The sequence below is a fragment of the Pristiophorus japonicus genome, chromosome 5 (assembly GCF_044704955.1).
Source record: "Pristiophorus japonicus isolate sPriJap1 chromosome 5, sPriJap1.hap1, whole genome shotgun sequence".
Lineage (NCBI taxonomy): Eukaryota > Metazoa > Chordata > Chondrichthyes > Pristiophoridae > Pristiophorus > Pristiophorus japonicus.
The window spans coordinates 289,403,576-289,421,918 of NC_091981.1; the positions used below are offsets into that span (position 1 = coordinate 289,403,576).

The 18,343-nt window shown below is 43.7% G+C and overlaps 1 protein-coding gene across 5 annotated transcripts in view; it reads right to left on the reverse strand.

Moving 5' to 3' along the window:
* The window catches only part of arhgap39 (Rho GTPase activating protein 39), a 618,982-nt gene that overhangs the window by 181,074 nt on the left and 419,565 nt on the right, over positions 1-18,343 (reverse strand). For all 5 annotated transcript variants that reach the window (XM_070881793.1, XM_070881797.1, XM_070881792.1 and 2 more), the window contains one exon: positions 9,676-10,237. In XM_070881793.1, coding sequence (XP_070737894.1) covers positions 9,676-10,237 — 562 coding nt within the window. The remainder of the gene's footprint in view (positions 1-9,675; positions 10,238-18,343) is intronic.

Here is an 18,343-nt window from a genome sequence, read left to right on the forward strand (position 1 = left end):
AGAAGACACTCAAAGCATTCTAATAGTGGATAATCAAGGAACTATAGGGAGGGAGGAACTTAGGGCCCAAGTTTCCACAGGATAAAAAACGGGCGCCCCTCCGAGCTGGGCGCCCGTTTTTCGCGCCTAAAACGGCGCCAGAAAAAAAAACGCACTATTCTGGAGCGCCCTGCAGCTCCATGTCTGTTTGGCGCGGCGCCCAAGGGGGCGGAGCCTACACTCGTGCCAATTTTGTAAGTGGGAGGGGGCGGGTACTATTTAAATTAGTTTTTTCCCTGCCGGCAACGCTGCGCGTGCGCGTTGAAGCGTTCGCGCATGCTCAGTGTGAAAAAAACATTGGCACTCGGCCATTTTTGTAGTTCTTTGTAGCTGTTTAATTTTTTAACATTTTTTAATAAAAGCACATTGCCATCAGCACTGAGGCTACCCTTCTCACGGTCTCCTTCCCCTCCCTACCCTCCACGGCAACAAACGGCGGTTTCCTCCCCCTCCCTCCCCTCCGACAACAAACCGCTGTCTCCTTCCCCTCCCCCCCCTCCGCGGCAACAAACCGCTGTCTCCTTCCCCTCCGCGGCAACAAACGGCGGTTTCCTTCCCCACCCCCCGCGGCAATGAACGATGGCTGAAGCACTTTCACACAGGTAGGAAGATGGTTTATTTAATCTTTTCTTTGCTTATAAATGTTTATTCAGGTTGGATTTATTTGTATAATATTTGTAGAAGTATAAATAAGGATTTATTGTAGAATTTACTGACTTCCCTTCCCCCCCCCCTCCCCCCCCACCTCGTTCTGGACTCCTAATTTGTAACCTGCGCCTGATTTTTTAATGTGTAGAACAGGTTTTTTCAGTTCTACAAAAATCTTCACTTGCTCCATTCTACTTTAGTTTGGAGTACGTTTTCACTGTGGAAACTTTGAAATCAGGCGCCAGTGGCCGGACACGCCCCCTTTTGAAGAAAAAATTCTGTTCCAAAGTAGAACTGTTCTACCTCACTAGAACTGCAGAAAAAAAAAAGTGGAGAATTGCGATTTCTAAGATAGTCCGCTCTCCACCAGTTGCTCCTAAAAATCAGGCGCAAATCATGTGGAAACTTGGCCCTTAATAACTTAATACTATCACTAATGCAGTAGTATTCTGTAAAATAATGGGATTAAAGGCCAACAAGTCCCCTGGACCTGATGGCTTACATCCTTGGGTCTTAAAAGAAGTGGCTGCAGAGATAGCGGATGCAGTGGTTGTAATTTACCAAAATTACCTGGATTTTGGGGCGGTCCCAGCGGATTGGAAAACCGCAAATGTAACGCCCCTATTTAAAAAAGGAGGCAGACAAAAAGCAGGAAACTATAGACCAGTTAGCCCAACATCTGTCGTTGGGAAAATGCTGGAGTCCTTTATTAAGGAAGCAGTAGCGGGACATTTGGAAAATTATAATTCAATCAGGCAGAGTCAGCATGGTTTTATGAACGGGAAATCATGTTTGACAAATTTTCTGGAGTTCTTTGAGGATGTAACGAGCAGGGTGGATAAGGAGGAACCAGTGGATATGGTATATTTGGATTTCTAGAAGGCATTCGATAAGGTGCCATGTAAAAGGTTACTGCACAAGATAAAAGTTCACCAGCTCTTAAGCAGGCTGTTGGAGGGCTCCCGGTGCTGCAGTAGGTGAGTAGAAAGTTTAAATTTTTTATTTATTGATTGATTTTTTATTATTTTTTTATGTTTTTATTTTTTGTTGATTGATTGGTTGATTTATTGATTGATTTATCATTTATTATTGATGATGGCTTTTTATTGGTAAAAGTGAAGTGTTTAATGCTTTGTAAAATCCCCTAACTTCCCTTCCCCCCCGCTATCTCTCGCTACCTGCGCCTAATTTATAAAGTGTAGGCAAGGTTTTTCTGAGCGTACAAAAATCGACACTTACTCCATTCTAAGTTAGTTTGGAGTAACTTTTCGCTGCCTAAACTTGCTTTAATGGCTGGTAATGCCCCCTTTTGAAAAAAAAACTATGCTAAAACGAAACTATTCTAACTAACTAGAACTGGAGCAAACTAAATGCCGAGAATTGCGATTTCTAAAATACTCCATGCTAAACTAGTTGCTCCAAAAAAATAGGAGCAACTCAAGCCAAAACTTGGGCCCAGTTTGAACCCAAGGGCAAAAGTGTTGAGTGATATATTAGCATGGATAGAGGATTGGCTAACTAACAGAAAACACTGAGTCGGGATAAATGGGTCATTTTCCGGTCGGCAAACAGTGACTAGTGGAGTGCCGCAGGGATCGATGATGGAGCTTCAACTATTTACAATCTATATTAATGACTTGGAGGAAGGGACCGAGTGTAATGTAGCCAAGTTTGCTGATGATACAAAGATGAATGGGAAAGCAAATTGTGAGGAGGACACAAAAAATCTGCAAAAGGATATAGACAGGCTGAGTGAGTGGATATACATTTGGCAGATGGAGTATAATGTGGGAAAATGTGAGGTTATCCACTTTGGCAGAAAAAAATAGAAAAGCAAATTATAATTTAAATGGAGAAAAATTGCAAAGTGCTACAGTACAGAGGGACCTGGGGGTCCTTGTGCATGAAACACAAAAAGTTAGTATGCAGATACAGCAAGTGATCAGGAAGGCTAATGGAATGTTGGCCTTTATTGCAAGGGGGATAGAGTGTAAAAGCAGAGAAGTCCTACTACAACTGTGCAGGGTATTGGTGAGGCCACACCTGGAGTACTGCATACAATTTTTAAGGAAGGATATACTTGCATTGGAGGCTGTTCAGAGAAGCTTCACTAGGGTCATTCTGGTGATGAGGATGTTGACTTATGAAGATAGGTTGAGTCGGTTGGGCCTATACACATTAGAGTTCAGAAGAATGAGAGGTGATCTTATCAAAACATACAAGATAATGAGGGGGCTTGACAAGGTGGATGCAGAGAGGATATTTCCACATAAGGGAAACTAAAACTAGGGGACACAGTCTCAGAATAAGGGCTCACCCATTTAAAACTGAGATAAGGAAGAATTTCTTCTCTCAGGGGGTTGTAAATCTATGGAATTCTCTGCCCCAGAGAGCTGTGGCAGCTGGGTCATTGAACATATTTAAGGCAGAGATAGACAGATTTTTGAGTGATAAGGGAATAAAGGGTTATGGGGAGTGGGCAGGGAAGTGGAGCTGAATCCATGATCAGATCAGCCATGATATTAAATGGCGGAACAGGGTCGAGGGGCCAGGTGATCTTCTCCTGCTCCTATTTCTTATGTTGTCGTCTTAAATCTGTGACCTCTAGTTTACTCACCCGCCTGCCAGTGGAAAGAGTTTCTATCAAACCCCCTCATAATTTTGAAAATTTCTCTTAAATCTCCTCTTAACCTTATTTGCTCTAGCCTATGTCTGACTTGCATAACCACAACATTCTTTGTTGAAGAATTAGTTGCAACAAAAGATTATTTAAGATATTAATTTACATATTTAGTAACCAACTGCTTCCCAGTTAGAAATGTGGTTTGCAACCTGTGTGATGTATGGGTGGCCTACTCCTGCTCATATTTCTTATGTTCTTATGTAGTGCAAGCTCTCATCTGAGACAGGCAAGAGCATGACTCAAATATAGAAATGGGGACAAGGCATCCAGTGTGCAATACTCTATGTTTAGGCATGTAGGACATTCAGTGTGAACAACGTAGGAGAAGCTAGCCAGCCAAGGTTTTTAGGAAATATGAAGTCAGGCAGGAATAATATAAAGACGAGTGTTTTTAGGCTATTGCTTCTCTATTTTGTTCATTTGTTTGGTCTTTTTTCACAGGGGGTAATTTTGACCTAAATCGCCTGGTGGGAAACCGACAGGAAATTGACTTCAATGTAAAGTGAAACGGGCGGCCAATCTAATCTCATCAGTTGGGTTAAAATCACTCCCTCAGATTCTCAGGAGGCTCCGTGCCAATCATTCTCAAAACAAACTTCTCCCCCAGGACCATTACGGGGACAGCTGGGTTTCTCCAATGGGAATGGCCACTTTGTGAAGTGGAAGGAAGGATGAAGACCTACAGAGAGATACCAGGGAGGTCAGGCTGAATGAAGCAGCTCTGTACACAGTCCTCTGCAGCCAAACGGACGCTCACATACCTTCCTTCAACAGACAAGACGTGCACATAGAGGCACCCAATCCCAACGGAAGCCGGGACAGCAGGACCACTGGCTCCACTTGGATTTGTGAACACCTGACTTAGTGATGCTGGACAATTCCTCAGAAGCCCTCCCAATCATTAAGCCAGACTGTTGCTTGCAACGCATCAAAGGCGGCAATGCCAGTATGATCAACAGCCAGCTTCACCTGCCCAGATACCAACAATATCTTGTATTTATATAGCGCCTTCAACATAATAAAACCTTCCAAGGTGCTTTACAGGACAGTTTTCAGACAGAATTTGACACCGAGCCACTTAAGCAGATCATAGAATCATAGAAGTTTACAGCACGGAAGGAGGCCATTTCGGCCCATCGTGTACATGCCGGCCAACAAGAGGCTATCCAGCCTAATCTCATTTTCCAGCTCTCGGTCTGTAGCCCTGCAGGTTACGGCACTTCAAGTGCACATCCAAGTACTTTTTCAATATGGTAATGGTTTCGGCCTCTACCACACTTTCAGGCAGTGAGTTCCAGATCCCCACAATCCTCTGCGTGAAGAAATTTCACCTCAAATCTCCTCTAAACCTTCTACCAATTACTTTAAATTTATGTCCCCTGGTTGTTGACCCCTCTAAGGGAAATTGGCCCTTTCTATGCACTGTATCTAGGCCCCTCATAATTTTATACGCCTCAATGAGGTGTCCCCTCAGCCTCCTCCAAGGAAAACAAACCCAGCCTATCCATTTTGTCCTCATAGCTTAGATTCTCCAGTCCCAGCAACATCCTCGTAAATCTCCTCTTTACCCTCTCCAGTGCAATCACGTCCTTCCTGTAATGTAGTGACCAGAACTGCAGGTATTAGGAGAGGCGACCAAAAGCTTGGTCAAAGAGGTAGGTGTGAAGAAGTGGAGATGTTTAGCAAGGGGATTCCAGAGTTTAGGACAGCTGAAGGCACGGCCGGCAATGGTGGAGCGATGAAACCTGAGGCCGCGCAAGAGACCAGAATTGGGGAAAGGCAGAGATCTGGGAGGCTTGTATCGTTGGAGGTGGTCCCAGAGACAGGGAGGGTATTTACTGGCACTGTCGCACCCAACCATGGGGGAGCTAACTTCACAGGGTCGAGCTCAGCAGTGAGGCTGAATTAGAGGTGAGCTAGCTGCTGCTAACATGTACCATAGGGCTGGCACATCCAGCGACAGTACTGGTCAGTTTTAGCCTGAAGCCTGCCTGCACCTCCATTCTGCAATGCTGACCTACGGTGATGGTGTGAGTAGTAGCACAGTTCCACCCTCACTGCAACCACCTCCACGTTAGCAGCCAGACAGGGCCTGGGTTATGGGACTGCTCCATCACTTGCCTGAAGAATATTGGCTGCACATTGGGTTTTGTTTCCCTTCATTTTTCCGTGTTGCTTCTTTACTCCCTCACCCTTCAGTCTTGGCAAAGGCCATCAATGGGAATGAGATGCTATTTGAGTTTTTCTAAGTCAGGACGAATTGATGTTTCCATGTTCTGCCATTTCCCTTTAATTGCTTACATCCCTTCACACAGTTTTCCATTCTCAGCCCTGGTGTGGTCTTTGCAACTATCCAAATCTGCAACTGGAACTATAATAACTGTGCAAATGGAAGAGCCAGGAGAATTGAGTGCTACGAGCATATTACCATTCTAGCAAGATTTACACCAGCGGTTAAATCATTTAGAACTGGCATAAATCAGTAAACACAAATCAGCCCCATGCACTCATTTCAGTTCCTTTCCAATCTACTCATTTAATTTACTGTGCCGATTATGGAGGTTTGAGCACATCAGTCCAGTTCCTTGAGGGTTCAGGTGTTTCAGCAGAAAATGACCTGGAGTTTGACACTAATTGCCAGCACCTTTCAGAGAGAATGGCTGGTGAGAAAAATGTTGCACTGGCACAGTTGAGTGTGCTTTTCTGAGGTTGGTGCTCAAGCATATTGGTGGGGTAGTTGACGGCATATTTTCACTAAAGGCCCTTTTATATTGGTGTCAATGGGACGTTGGTGCTGCCAGTTCTCAAAAGTGTAGGTCTGACACAGCTGACATTGACCATAGGAACGCAGGGACAGGAGGAGGCCATTCAGCCCCTCAAACCTGTTTTGCCATTTAATTAGATCATGGCTGATCTGTACCTCAACTCCATCTAATCCATTGTTCATATCACTCGATATCCTTACCTAATAAAAATATTGGCTGCACATTGGGTTTTGTTTCCCTTCATTTTTCCGCGAACATGCCAAACGTGGACTGCAATGCCAATGGGACTGAATGGGATCTGTGCTTTGACAATGCATGTCCGTGCTTTGGAAGTGCACGTCACAAATACCCTACAGACACCAACGTAAAAGCACTTTAACTGTACTCTGCTTGGCAAGGGAGTGATAAATATAGGAATGCTGCGGGCCCAAAAGGGAAAGTGTTCGATTCCCCAGCACTAGCACTTCTTAAGGAACTGAAGTGAGTGCATGGGGCTGATTTGTGTTTACTGATTTATGCCAGTTCTAAATGATTTAAGCGCTGGTGTAAATCTTGCTAGAATGGTAATATGCTCGTAGCACTCAATTCTCCTGGCTCTTCCATTTGCAGTTATTATAGTTCCAGTTGCAGATTTGGAAAGCAGTGACAGGATCGGTCCAAGTCAGCATGGATTTAGGAAAGGGGAATCATGCTTGACGAATCTTCTGGAATTTTTTGAGGATGTAACTAGCAGAGTGGACAAGGGAGAACCAGTGGATGTGGTGTATTTGGACTTTCAAAAGGCTTTTGACAAGGTCCCACACAAGAGATTGGTGTGCAAAATCAAAGCGCAGTGTATTGGGGGTAATGTACTGACGTGGATAGAGAACTGGTTGGCAGACAGGAAGCAGAGAGTCGGGATAAACGGGTCCTTTTCAGAATGGCAGGCAGTGACTAGTGGAGTGCCGCAAGGCTCAGTGCTGGGACCCCAGCTCTTTACAATATACATTAACGATTTAAATTAAGGAATTGAGTGTAATATCTCCAAGTTTGCAGATGATACTAAACTAGGTGGCGGTGTGAGCTGTGAGGAGGACGCTAAGAGGCTGCAGGGTGACTTGGACAGGTTAGGTGAGTGGGTAAATGCATGGCAGATGCAGTATAATGTGTATAAATATGAGGTTATCCATTTTGGGGGCAAAAACACGAAGGCAGAATATTATCTGAATGGCGGCAGATTAGGAAAAGGGGAGGTGCAACGAGACCTGGGTGACATGGTTCATCAGTCATTGAAAGTTGCCATCTAGGTACAGCAGGCGGTGAAGAAGGCAAATGGTATGTTGCCCTTCATAGCTAGGGGATTTGAGTATAGGAGCAGGGAGGTCTTACTGCAGTTGTACTGCCTTAGTGAGGCCTCACCTGGAATATTGTGTTCAGTTTTGGTCTCCTAATCTGAGAAAGGACGTTCTTGCTATTGAGGGAGTGCAGCGAAGGTTCACCAGACTGATTCCAGGGATGGCTGGACTGTCATATGAGGAGTGACTGGATCAACTGGGCCTTTATTCACTGGAGTTTAGAAGGATGAGAGGGGATCTCATAGAAACGTATAAGATTCTGAAGGTACTGGACAGGTTAGATGTGGGAATAATGTTCCTGATGTTGGGGAAGTCCAGAACCAGGAGACATGGTCTTAGGATAATGGGTAGGCCATTTAGGACTGAGATGAGGAGAAACTTCTTTACTCAGAGTTGTTAACCTGTGAATTCCCTGCCGCAGAGAGTTGTTCATGCCAGTTCATTAGATATATTCAAGACAGAGTTAGATATGGCCCTTATGGCTAAAGGGATCAAGGGTTATGGAGAGAAAGCAGGAAAGGGGTACTGAGGGAATGATTAGCCATGATCTTATTGAAGAGCCGAATGGCCTACTCCTGCACCTATTTTCTATCTTTCTATGTTAACTTAGTGAGCACAAAGTGCCACAGAGTCAGATATATAGACTCGCACCAAGATCAATTATTAAAACCGCTTTCTTTCTGCACCATTAATCGAGGCAAATTCTGGAGACTGAGTAGAAAATTAGTCCTGCTTCAATCACTTGAATAAATTATTTAAATGATTACTGAACAAAAACCTATTCTAATATCTGTAGCCCTCCACGAGTGGCACCAGCAGAGCGTGTATGAGGAGCGGTGGGATATGATTTATAGCCCAAAAGTGGGCTGCCCTGATAATTCATCACCAGTGAGTTATGGTCAATAATGTGTGTGGGATTAAGACTCTAATAAAATCACTCCTCCTTCTCTGTGTGCCACATACTAGGTAAGCAATTAAAATGAAAAATACCAAGAGCTTGAGGCCAGAATTAGTTTTAAACAAGGACTAAACAGATGCTTTTACTGCAGACCTGTTCTGGTCAGGTTGCGGCAGAACTTTTTAATCCTACAGTGTTGTGTATTTGCAGAGGTGACTCTTTTCCTTAAGTGAAATCTAAGGCCGATTAAAAGTGAAAGTTATGGGGATTAATTAGTGATGTTATCGATCAGCTTGTACTCTCAAGCTATTTTATTTATATCAGTGGTAGAAAGCTTTACATTCGATCAAACGTATTAAAAAAATTAGTGGAAATTCATTTGTTGTTATTGCCCAATTATTAATTTATATTTTGATCAAGTTATATGACCCAATATATCTGTAGCAGAACGTATGATTATAGCGGTGATCCAATTAAGGCATTCAAAATGATTTCAGGATAATTTGAGAAAAACTATTCCCTCTGGTGGGGGAATCCAGAATCAGGGGGCATAAGCTTAAAATTAGAGCCAGGCCGTTCAGGAGGGAGTTAAGGATGTACTCTCTCACAGAAAGGGTAGTGGAAATCTGGAACTCTCTTCCCCAAAAATCTGAATAAGCTGGGGGTCAATTGAAAATGTCAAGACTAAGATTGGTAGATTGTTAGTTAAAGGCATTAAGGGTTACGGAACCAAGGCGGGTAGATGGAGTTGCGATACAGATCAGCCATGAATTAAGTGAATGATGGAACAGGCTTGAAGGGCAGAATGGCCTACTTCTGTTCCTGTCTCTGCACACATCACACTTAGTATAAAATAGAAACAAGGATGTCCCAAATCAGTGCTACAGCAGGGTCCTATGTATCCCATGGCTGGATTCCTCACACTCACCCCTCCCCTCCCATTTCTAGGCACCACATGGGACACCCAGATTGGATGCAAATGCAGTATTTGTGCAGTAGCCAGCTACCACCTGATATCAGCGCAAAAGCAAAGGGAAACCATAACCAGCATCCACAGCCACCAGTTCACAAATGTATAATGAATAATACTCAGGCAGCGGAGAGAACTATTAATGCTCTTTGTGCCTATTTTGGAGATGTACTTGGTATACACTCATATAATATACAAGAAATAATGAAACCTTTTCAATACACAATACATTCCAGAGAGGGGAGGGATAAAAAAAAAGAATTCTCTTTGTCCATTTGTGGAACTTGGAAGTTATGGATAGCCCGCTTGGGTGTTTGTAAAAATCATTAGCAGCTTACCTTTTGCATCATTCACGGGATCCATGTGCCTGTAGATATAGCCTTCTAGGTAGGAGTGAAATTTGGGAGTAGGAGGGAAGAAGGCCAGGCAGATGGCCATTAATTCCCAGCCCCTGGCAAGGCTCTCGTATCTAAAGTTTTCAGTAGTCTGCCGGCACAGTTGGATGTACAGTTCGTCCCTCAGACCCTGCATGCTCCAGCCCTTTGTGGCGATCTCCAGAGCCACGTTAACCTGGTCCGCCTTGGCCCGCCGGTCGCCCATGTACATCTGGATCAGTTTGAACAAGTCGCACGCTTCCTTCTTCACGTTGCGGTCGGCCGTCATTATCATGGGCTTCTTGATCGACTCGCTGCTCCAGGCCAGCATGTTGGCGATGGAGACTTTGCGGCGGAAGATTCCTTGCGTGTGCTTGTTGAAGTGTTTGGAGGCCCAGTTCTCGATGTCCGTCTCGGAGGAGGGCTTCCGTAGCATGAATCCTGGGAAGACGCAGCTGGCGCTGGGGATCATGCTCCGGCCTTGCCTTCCGATATCGTACTGACTGCAAGTGCCCAGGTCTTCAGACTGCAGAAAGAGAAATGGGTCGTCAGTGTTTGGATAATGTGACAGATTCCATTTGTACGAACCACATTCCCACCGAGAAACCATTGGAGCATGAAGAGAAATGGAAAGGAAAAAAATAATGCTCAAAATGCACAGCAGGCCAGTTAGCATCTGTGGAGAGAAAGACAAGTTAACCACCTGTTCTGATGTCAAATTATACCTAAAACATTAATATGTCTTTTCTCTTTAAAGATGGTGATAGACCTGCTGAATATTTCCAGCATTCTCTGAATTGGTTACAGATTCATAATATTTTTTTCTTCTAAAGCATGTCATGTTCCAGATTTCTGCTCCCATCTTCGTTTTCAATGCAAGACGACAAGCTCCAGGAGTTGATCTCCTCCCACCTAAACATCAAAAAAAGAACTGCATTTCAACACACAAGATAAAATGAGTCACAAATCATCTATCTAAAGAAACCATCCAATATCTCCTGCTGATTTGGGTTAGTCTCTATCCAGGGCTTAGCAGGCAGTAGTACTAAATTGCGTGGTTTAGTCAGAGAGGCCATAAGGCTTACTACCTCTCCCTGTGGGGAAGGGAATGGAGCAAACAGACTTTCGACACCAATTCACAGTTACGATGCACCTCTTAAGCAGGACTTAAATACAAGTTAGTTTTGAATCTTAGTGCAGTTTGACTGAAGGTGGTCATGGCAGTTGCAACCTGAATTTAGGGAATCTAACAATTTGATGTAACTCCACCAGACGAGCACTCCTCACTGCAAGAGTCAGATATTTGAACTTCCCACACCATTAATCCTTGTGGCTTCTCTATAGCTGCTTTTACATTGAGCCAAGGCCTATGCAACTGGCGCCAGCTCCTCTAATGGGTTATCTTAATTAATGGCCTTAGTAAATCCCGGAAACTTTACTTTTGGTTTGCAGCCGGCTGCCCAAGTTCCATGCGTTGGAAGCTAGAGCCACTGGCACATGACATACACAACAGCTTAAGCAAATGGCCATATGCTGCCTTATACACGTGCCATTTTGGTTGGCATTCCGTGAGCCAGCTGCTCATGAGGGGGTTTGAACTAGCTTGGCAGGGAGATGGGAACCCGAGAATAGATTCAGTAGGGAGGGGAGTAAAGCTGAAATTGGAAAGCAAAAATGAAGAAAGTGAGTTTGAAAGACAGAGGAAAAAAGGGTAACAAAACAAATTTAAAAGCTCTTTGTCTAAATGCACATAGCATTCGTAACAAAATAGATGGGTTGACGGCACAAATGGGTATGATCTGATAACCATTAGAGAGATGTGGCTGCAAGGTGGCCAGGACTGAGAATTAAATATTCAGGGGTATTTGACAATTCAGAAACACAGACAGAAAGGAAAAGGAGGTGGAGTAGCTCTGTTGATAAAGGATGGAATCACTGCAATAGTGAGAAAGGATATTGGCTCAAATGATCAGGATGTTGAAACAGTTTGGGTGGAAATAAGGAATAATAAGGGGAAAAAGTCACTGGTGGGTGTAGTCTATAGGTCCCCTAACAGTAGCAACTCTGTTGGTTGGCATATAAACCAGGATATAGTGGGGGCTTGTAAAAAGGGAATAATCATGGGTAATTTTAATCTCCATATTGATTGGACAAATCAAATTGATCAGGGTAGCCTTGAGGCAGAGTTCATAGAGTGCATAAGGGATGGGTTCCTTGAGCAGTATGTAACAGAACCAACCAGGGGGCAGGCTATCTTAGATCTGGTCCTGTGTAATGAGACAGGATTAATAAACAATCTCCTAGTAAAGGATCCCCTTGGAATGAGTGAACATAGCATGGTTGAATTTCAAATTCAGATGGAGGTTGAGAAAGTTGGATCTCAAACCAGTGTACTAAGCTTAAATAAAGGAGACTATGAAGGTATGAGGGCAGAGTTGGCTAAAGTGGACTGGGAAAATAGATTGAAGTGTAGGATGGTTGATGAACAGTGGCATACATTTAAGGAGATATTTCATAACTCTCAAGAAAAATATATTCCAGTGAGGAGGAAAAGATGTCAAAGAAAAGATAGCCATCTGTGGCTAACTAAAGAAATAAAGGATGGTATGCAATTAAAAACAAGGGCATACAAAGTGGCCAAAGCTACTGGGAGGACAGAAGATTGGGAAGCTTTTAAAAACCAGCAAAGAATGACTAAAAAAATGATTAAGAAAGGGAAGATAGACTATGAAAGTAAACTAGCATGAAATATAAAAACAGATAGCAAGAGTTTCTACAGGTATATAAAAATGAACAGAGTGGCTAAAGTAAATGTTGGTCCCTTAGAGGACGAAACCGGGGAATTAGTGATGAGGAATTTGGAGATGGCAGAAACTCTGAACAAATATTTTGTATCAGTCTTTACAGTAGAGGGCACTAAAAATATTCCAACAGTGGATAGTCAAGGGGCTATAAGGGGGGGGGGGAAGAACTTACCACAATCATAATCACTAAGGAGGTGGTACTCAGTAAGATAATGGGACTAAAGGCAGATAAATCCCCTGGACCTGATGGCTTGCATCCTACGTCTTAAGAAAAGTAGCGGCAGGGATAGTGGATGCATTGGTTGTAATTTACCAAAATTCCTTGGATTCTGGGGAGGTTCTAGCAGATTGGAAAACTGCAAATGTAACCGCCCCTATTTAAAAAAGGAGGCAGACACAAGCAAGAAACTATAGACCAGTTAGCCTAACATCTGTGGTTGGGAAAATGCTGGAGTCCATTATTAAAGAAGCAGCAGCAGGACATTTGGAAAAGCATAATTTAGTCAGACAGAGTCAGCATGGATTTATGAAAGGGAAGACATGTTTGACAAATTTGCTGGAGTTCTTTGAGGATGTAACGAACAGGGTGGATAAAGGGGAACCAGTGGATGTGGTGTATTTGGACTTCCAGAAGGCATTTGACAAGGTGCCACATAAAAGGTTACTGCACAAAATAAAAGTTCATGGGATTGGGGTAATATATTAGCATGGATAGAGGAATGGCTAACTAGCAGAAAAGAGAGAGTTGGGATAAATGGTTCATTCTCGGGTTGGCAACCATTAACGAGTGGGGTGCCGCAGGGATCAGTGCTGAGACCCCAACGATTTACAATCTGTATTAACGACTTGGATGAAGGGACCGAGTGTTATGTAGCCAAGTTTGCTGACGATACAAAGATGGGAGAAAAGCAATGTGTGAGGAGGACACAAAAAACCTGCAAAAGGATAGACAGGCTAAGTGAGTGGGCAAATATTTGGCAGATGGATTATAATATGGGAAAGTGTGAGGTTATGCGCTTTGGCAGAAAAAAAAATCGAAGAGCAAATTATTACTTAAATGGAGAAAAATTGCAAAGTGCTACAGTACAGCAGGACCTGGGGGTCCTGGTGCATGAAACACAACAGGTTAGTATGCAGGTACAGCAGGAAGGTCAATGGAATCTTGGCCTTTACTGCAAAAGGGATGGAGTATAAAAGCAGGGAAATCTTGCTACAGTTATACAGGGTATTGGTGAAGCCACACCTGGAATACTGCGTGCAGTTTTGGTTTCCATATTTATGAAAGGTTATACTGGTTTTGGAGGCAGTTCAAAGAAGGTTCACTAGGTTGATTCCGGAGATGAGGGGGTTAACTTATGAGAAAAGGTTGAGTAGGTTGGGCCTCTACTCATTGGAATTCAGAAGAATAAGAGGTGATCTTATCGAAACATATAAGATTATGAGGGGGCTTGACAAGGTGGATGCAGAGAGGATGGGGGAGACTAGAACTAGGGGCATAATCTTGAATAAGGGGCCGCCCATTTAAAACTGAGATGAGGAGGAATTTCTTCTGAGGGTTGTAAATCTGTGGAATTCGCTGCCTCAGAGAACTGTGGAAGCTGGTCATTGAATACATTTAAGACAGAGATAGATAGTTTCTTAATCGATAAGGGAATAAAAGGTTATGGGGAGGGGCCGTCTGGCCTACTCCTGCTCCTATTTCTTATGTTCCTATGAGTCAGTTTCCAGTGTATACTAAGTCTAGCTCTTTTGCCCCAAGGGCAGAATTGTCGATTTGTGAAAAGTTAGGCTCTGACAAAAGGTCATCGATTTGAAACGTTAACTCTTTTTACTCTCCAAAGATGCTGCCTGACCCACTGAGTGTTTCCAGCATTTTCTGGGTTTATTTCAGATTTCCAGCATCCGCAGTATTTTGGTTTTGTATTAGAGCTGAAGTGAAATCATCAAATTGCCCCAAATTGTGGTCTCATACAATGAATTCGAACTAACTGGGAATCTGGCTGAAGGCGTATCAAGCAGAGCTTGTGTCTTTTTACCGCCGAGTGCAGGGTTTCATACTATTGGCCCCAGCTGCATTTATGTCTCAGAGGTTCGTATTCCAACCCATTTCGCCTAGCGCATTTTTCTGCTGTTCATTTTATATTTAATTATCAAAGAAAAGTTAGAAACAGAAGGAGGCCATTCGGCCCATCGAAAAAGAGCTACCCAGCCTAATCCCACCTTCCAGCATAAAGCCCGTAGTCCTGTAGGCTTTTTAACTGCACATCCAAGTACCTTTTAAATGTGGTGAGGGTTTCTGCCTCTACCACCCTTTCAGGCAGTGAGTTCCAGACCCCCACAACCCTCTGGGTAAAGAAATTCTTCCCTCTACCAATTACTTTAAATCTAGGTCACCTGGTTATTGACCCTTCTGCAAGGGAAATAGGTCCTTCCTCTCCACTCTATCTAGGCCCCTCATAATTTTATACCCCTCAATTAGGTCTCCCCTCAGCCTCCTCTGTTCCAAAGAAAACAAACCCAGCCTATCCAATCATTCCTCATAGCTAAACTTTTCCAGTCCTGGCAACATCCTCGTAAATCTCCTCTGCACCCTCTCTAGCAATCACATCCTTCCTGTAATGTGGTGACCAGAACTGCACGCAGTATTCCAGCTGTGGCCTAACTAGTGTTGTATCTATACAGTTGTAGCATAACTTCCCTGCTCTTGTATTCTATGCTTCGGCTAATAAAGGAAAGCATAACTACCTTATCGACCCATCATGCTACCTTTAAGGATCTGTGGCTTTATACTCCAAGGTCTCTCTGCTCCTCCACACCTTTCAGTATCCTCCCATTTATTGCATATTCCCTTGTCTTGTTGCCCCTCCCCATATGCATTACCTCACCGTTTTCCGGATTGAATTATATTTGCCACTTTTCTGCCCAACTGACCAGTTCATCGATATTCTCCTGCAGTCGAGAGCTTCCTCATTATCAACCACGGCCAATCTTTGTATCATCTGTAAATTTCTTTATCATGCCCTCTACATTTAAGTCTAAATCATAACATATACCGGTTGAGTGCCGAAATCCGGAGTTCCGAAATTCAGAACAATCCGTGGCGGGGTCAGAAAAATGTTCCGAAATCCATACCCAGCAACCCCCCACCTCGGCCAACCGACCTCACCCCGCTTTGGTCATCGCCACGACGCAACCCCCCCCCCCCGCCTCGGTCATCGCCACGACGCACCCCCCCCCCCCGCCTCGGTCATCGCCACGACGCCCCCCCCCCCCCACCACCCCACCTCACCTTACCTCGACCCGGGCTTTTCCGGATTCGGAAATACGCAGAATCCGGAACGGCCTCAATCTCGATGTTTCTGGATTTCGGACGTTCTACCTGTACCACAAAAGACCGAGTACTGAGCCCTGTAGAACATCACTGGAAACAGCCTTCCAGTCACAAATCTCCCCTCAACTTTGCTTCTTGCCACTGAGCCAATTTTGGGTCCAATTTGCCACTCTCCCTTGGATCCCATGAGCTTTTACTTTCTTGATCAGCCTACTATGTGGGACCTTGTCAAAAGCCTTGCTAAAATCCATGTAAACTACATCAAATGCATTGCCCTCATCGACCCTCATAAAAAATCTGCAGAGATATAGACAGGCTAAGTGAGTGGGCAAAAATTTTGCAGATGGAGTACAATGTGGGAAAATGCGAGGTTATCCACTTTGGCAGAAAAAAAAAATAGAAAAGCAAATTATAATTTAAATGGAGAAAAATTGCAAAGTACTGCAGTACAGAGAGACCTGGGGGTCCTTGTGCATGTAACACAAAAAGTTAGTATGCAGGTACAGCAAGTGATCAGGAAGGCAAATGGAATGTTGGCCTTTATTGCAAGGGGGTTAGAGTATAAAAACAGAGAAGTCATGCTACAACTGTACAGGGTATTGGTGAGGCCACATCTGGAGTACTGCGAACAGTTTTGGTCTCCGTATTTAAAGAAGGATATACTTGCATTGGAGACTGGTCAGAGAAGGTTCACGTGGTTGATTCCGGAGAGGAGGGATTGACTTATGAGGATAGGTTGAGTCTATACTCATTGGCGCTCAGAAGAATGAGAGGTGATCTTATCGAAACATACAAGATAATGAGGGAGCTCGACAAGGTGGATGCAGAGAGGATATTTCCAGCCATAGGGGAATCTAAAACTAGGGGCATAGTCTCAAAATAAGGGACCGCCCATTTAAAACTGAGATGAGGAGGAATTTCTTCTCGGTTGTAAATCTGTGGAATTCTGTGCCCCAGAGAGCTATGGAGGCTGGGTCATTGAATATATTTAAGGTGGAGGTACAGATTTTTGAGCGATAAGGGAATAAAGGTTTTGGGGAGCGTGCAGGGGAGTGGAGCTGAATCCATGATCAGATCAGCCATTATCTTATTAAATGGCACAGCAGGCTCGAGGGGCTAAATGGCCTACTCCTGCTCTTATTTCTTAAGTTCTTATGTTAACAAGTCCATGCTGACTGTCCTTGATTAATCTATGTCTTTCTAAATTAAGGTTTATACATAAGAACATAAGGTTCTTCAAGGTTAAACTAACTGTAATTGCTCGGATTTATCCCTTCCTCCCTTTTTAAACAATGGTACATGTTAGCAGTTCTTCAATCCTCTGGCACAACTCCTGCCGCCAGGGAAGATCAAAAAATGATGGTCAGAGCCTCCGCAATTTCCTCCCTTGCTTCTTTTAGCAGCCTCAGATATATTTCATCTGGTCCTGGTGATTTATCTACTTTCAAAGATGCTAAACCCCTTAAAACTTCCTCTCTCACAATGTTTATCTCGTCCAATATTTCACTATCTTCCACCTGAACTTCAACATCGGCACTCTTTTGTGAAGACGGCTGCAAAGTATTAATTTGGTATCTTACCCACATCCTCCTCTGCCTCCACCCATAGATCACCATTTTGGTCCTGAAAAGGTCCTACTCTTTCCTTCGTTAACCTCTTGCTGTTTATGTCATTGTAAAACATCTTTGGGTTTTCTTTGATTCTACTTGCTGGTATTTTTTCATGCCCTCTTTTTGCTTTCCTAATTTCCTTCTTAATTTCACCCCTGCACTTTCTATACTCTGCTAGGCTTTCTGCAGTATTGAGCTCACGATATCTGATATCGGCTTCCCTTTTTTGCCTCATCTTACCCTGTATGCACCTCATCATCCAGAGGGCTCTAAATTTGGCAGTACCTGTACTACCCTTTTTCTTTGTGGGAACCTGTTTACCCTGAACTCCATGTACCTCCCTCTTGAATGCCTCCCACTGCTCTGGCACTGATTACCTTCAAGTAACTGTTTCCAGTCCAGCTTTGCTAAATCATTTCTCAGCCTAGTAAAATTGGCGTTCCCCCAATTTAGAACTCTTACTCTCCTGTTTTTTCTTTGTCCTGATCCATAATTCTGCTAAAACCAACTGAATTATGATCACCACCACAAAAATGCTCTCCTGCTGCTACTCCTTCCACCTGCTCAGCTTCATTCTCTAACAGTAAATCCAAAACTGCATCCCCCTCTTGTTGGGCTTGCTACCTATCGGCTAAAAAAAGTTCTCAGAATGCAATTTGGGAATTCTGTGCCGTCTGTACCTTTTACACTGGTAGGGTCACTGAACTCCCCTATTGATTTTGCACTTGTTAAATACTTGCCTACAAATTTGCTCTTCCAGCTCCCTCTGACTGTTTGGGGGTCTATAGTACACTCCCAGCAGTGTGATTGACACTTTCTGGTTCTTTAGTTCAACCCATATTGCCCTCATTTGATGATCCTTCTAACATATCAACCCTCCTCTCAGC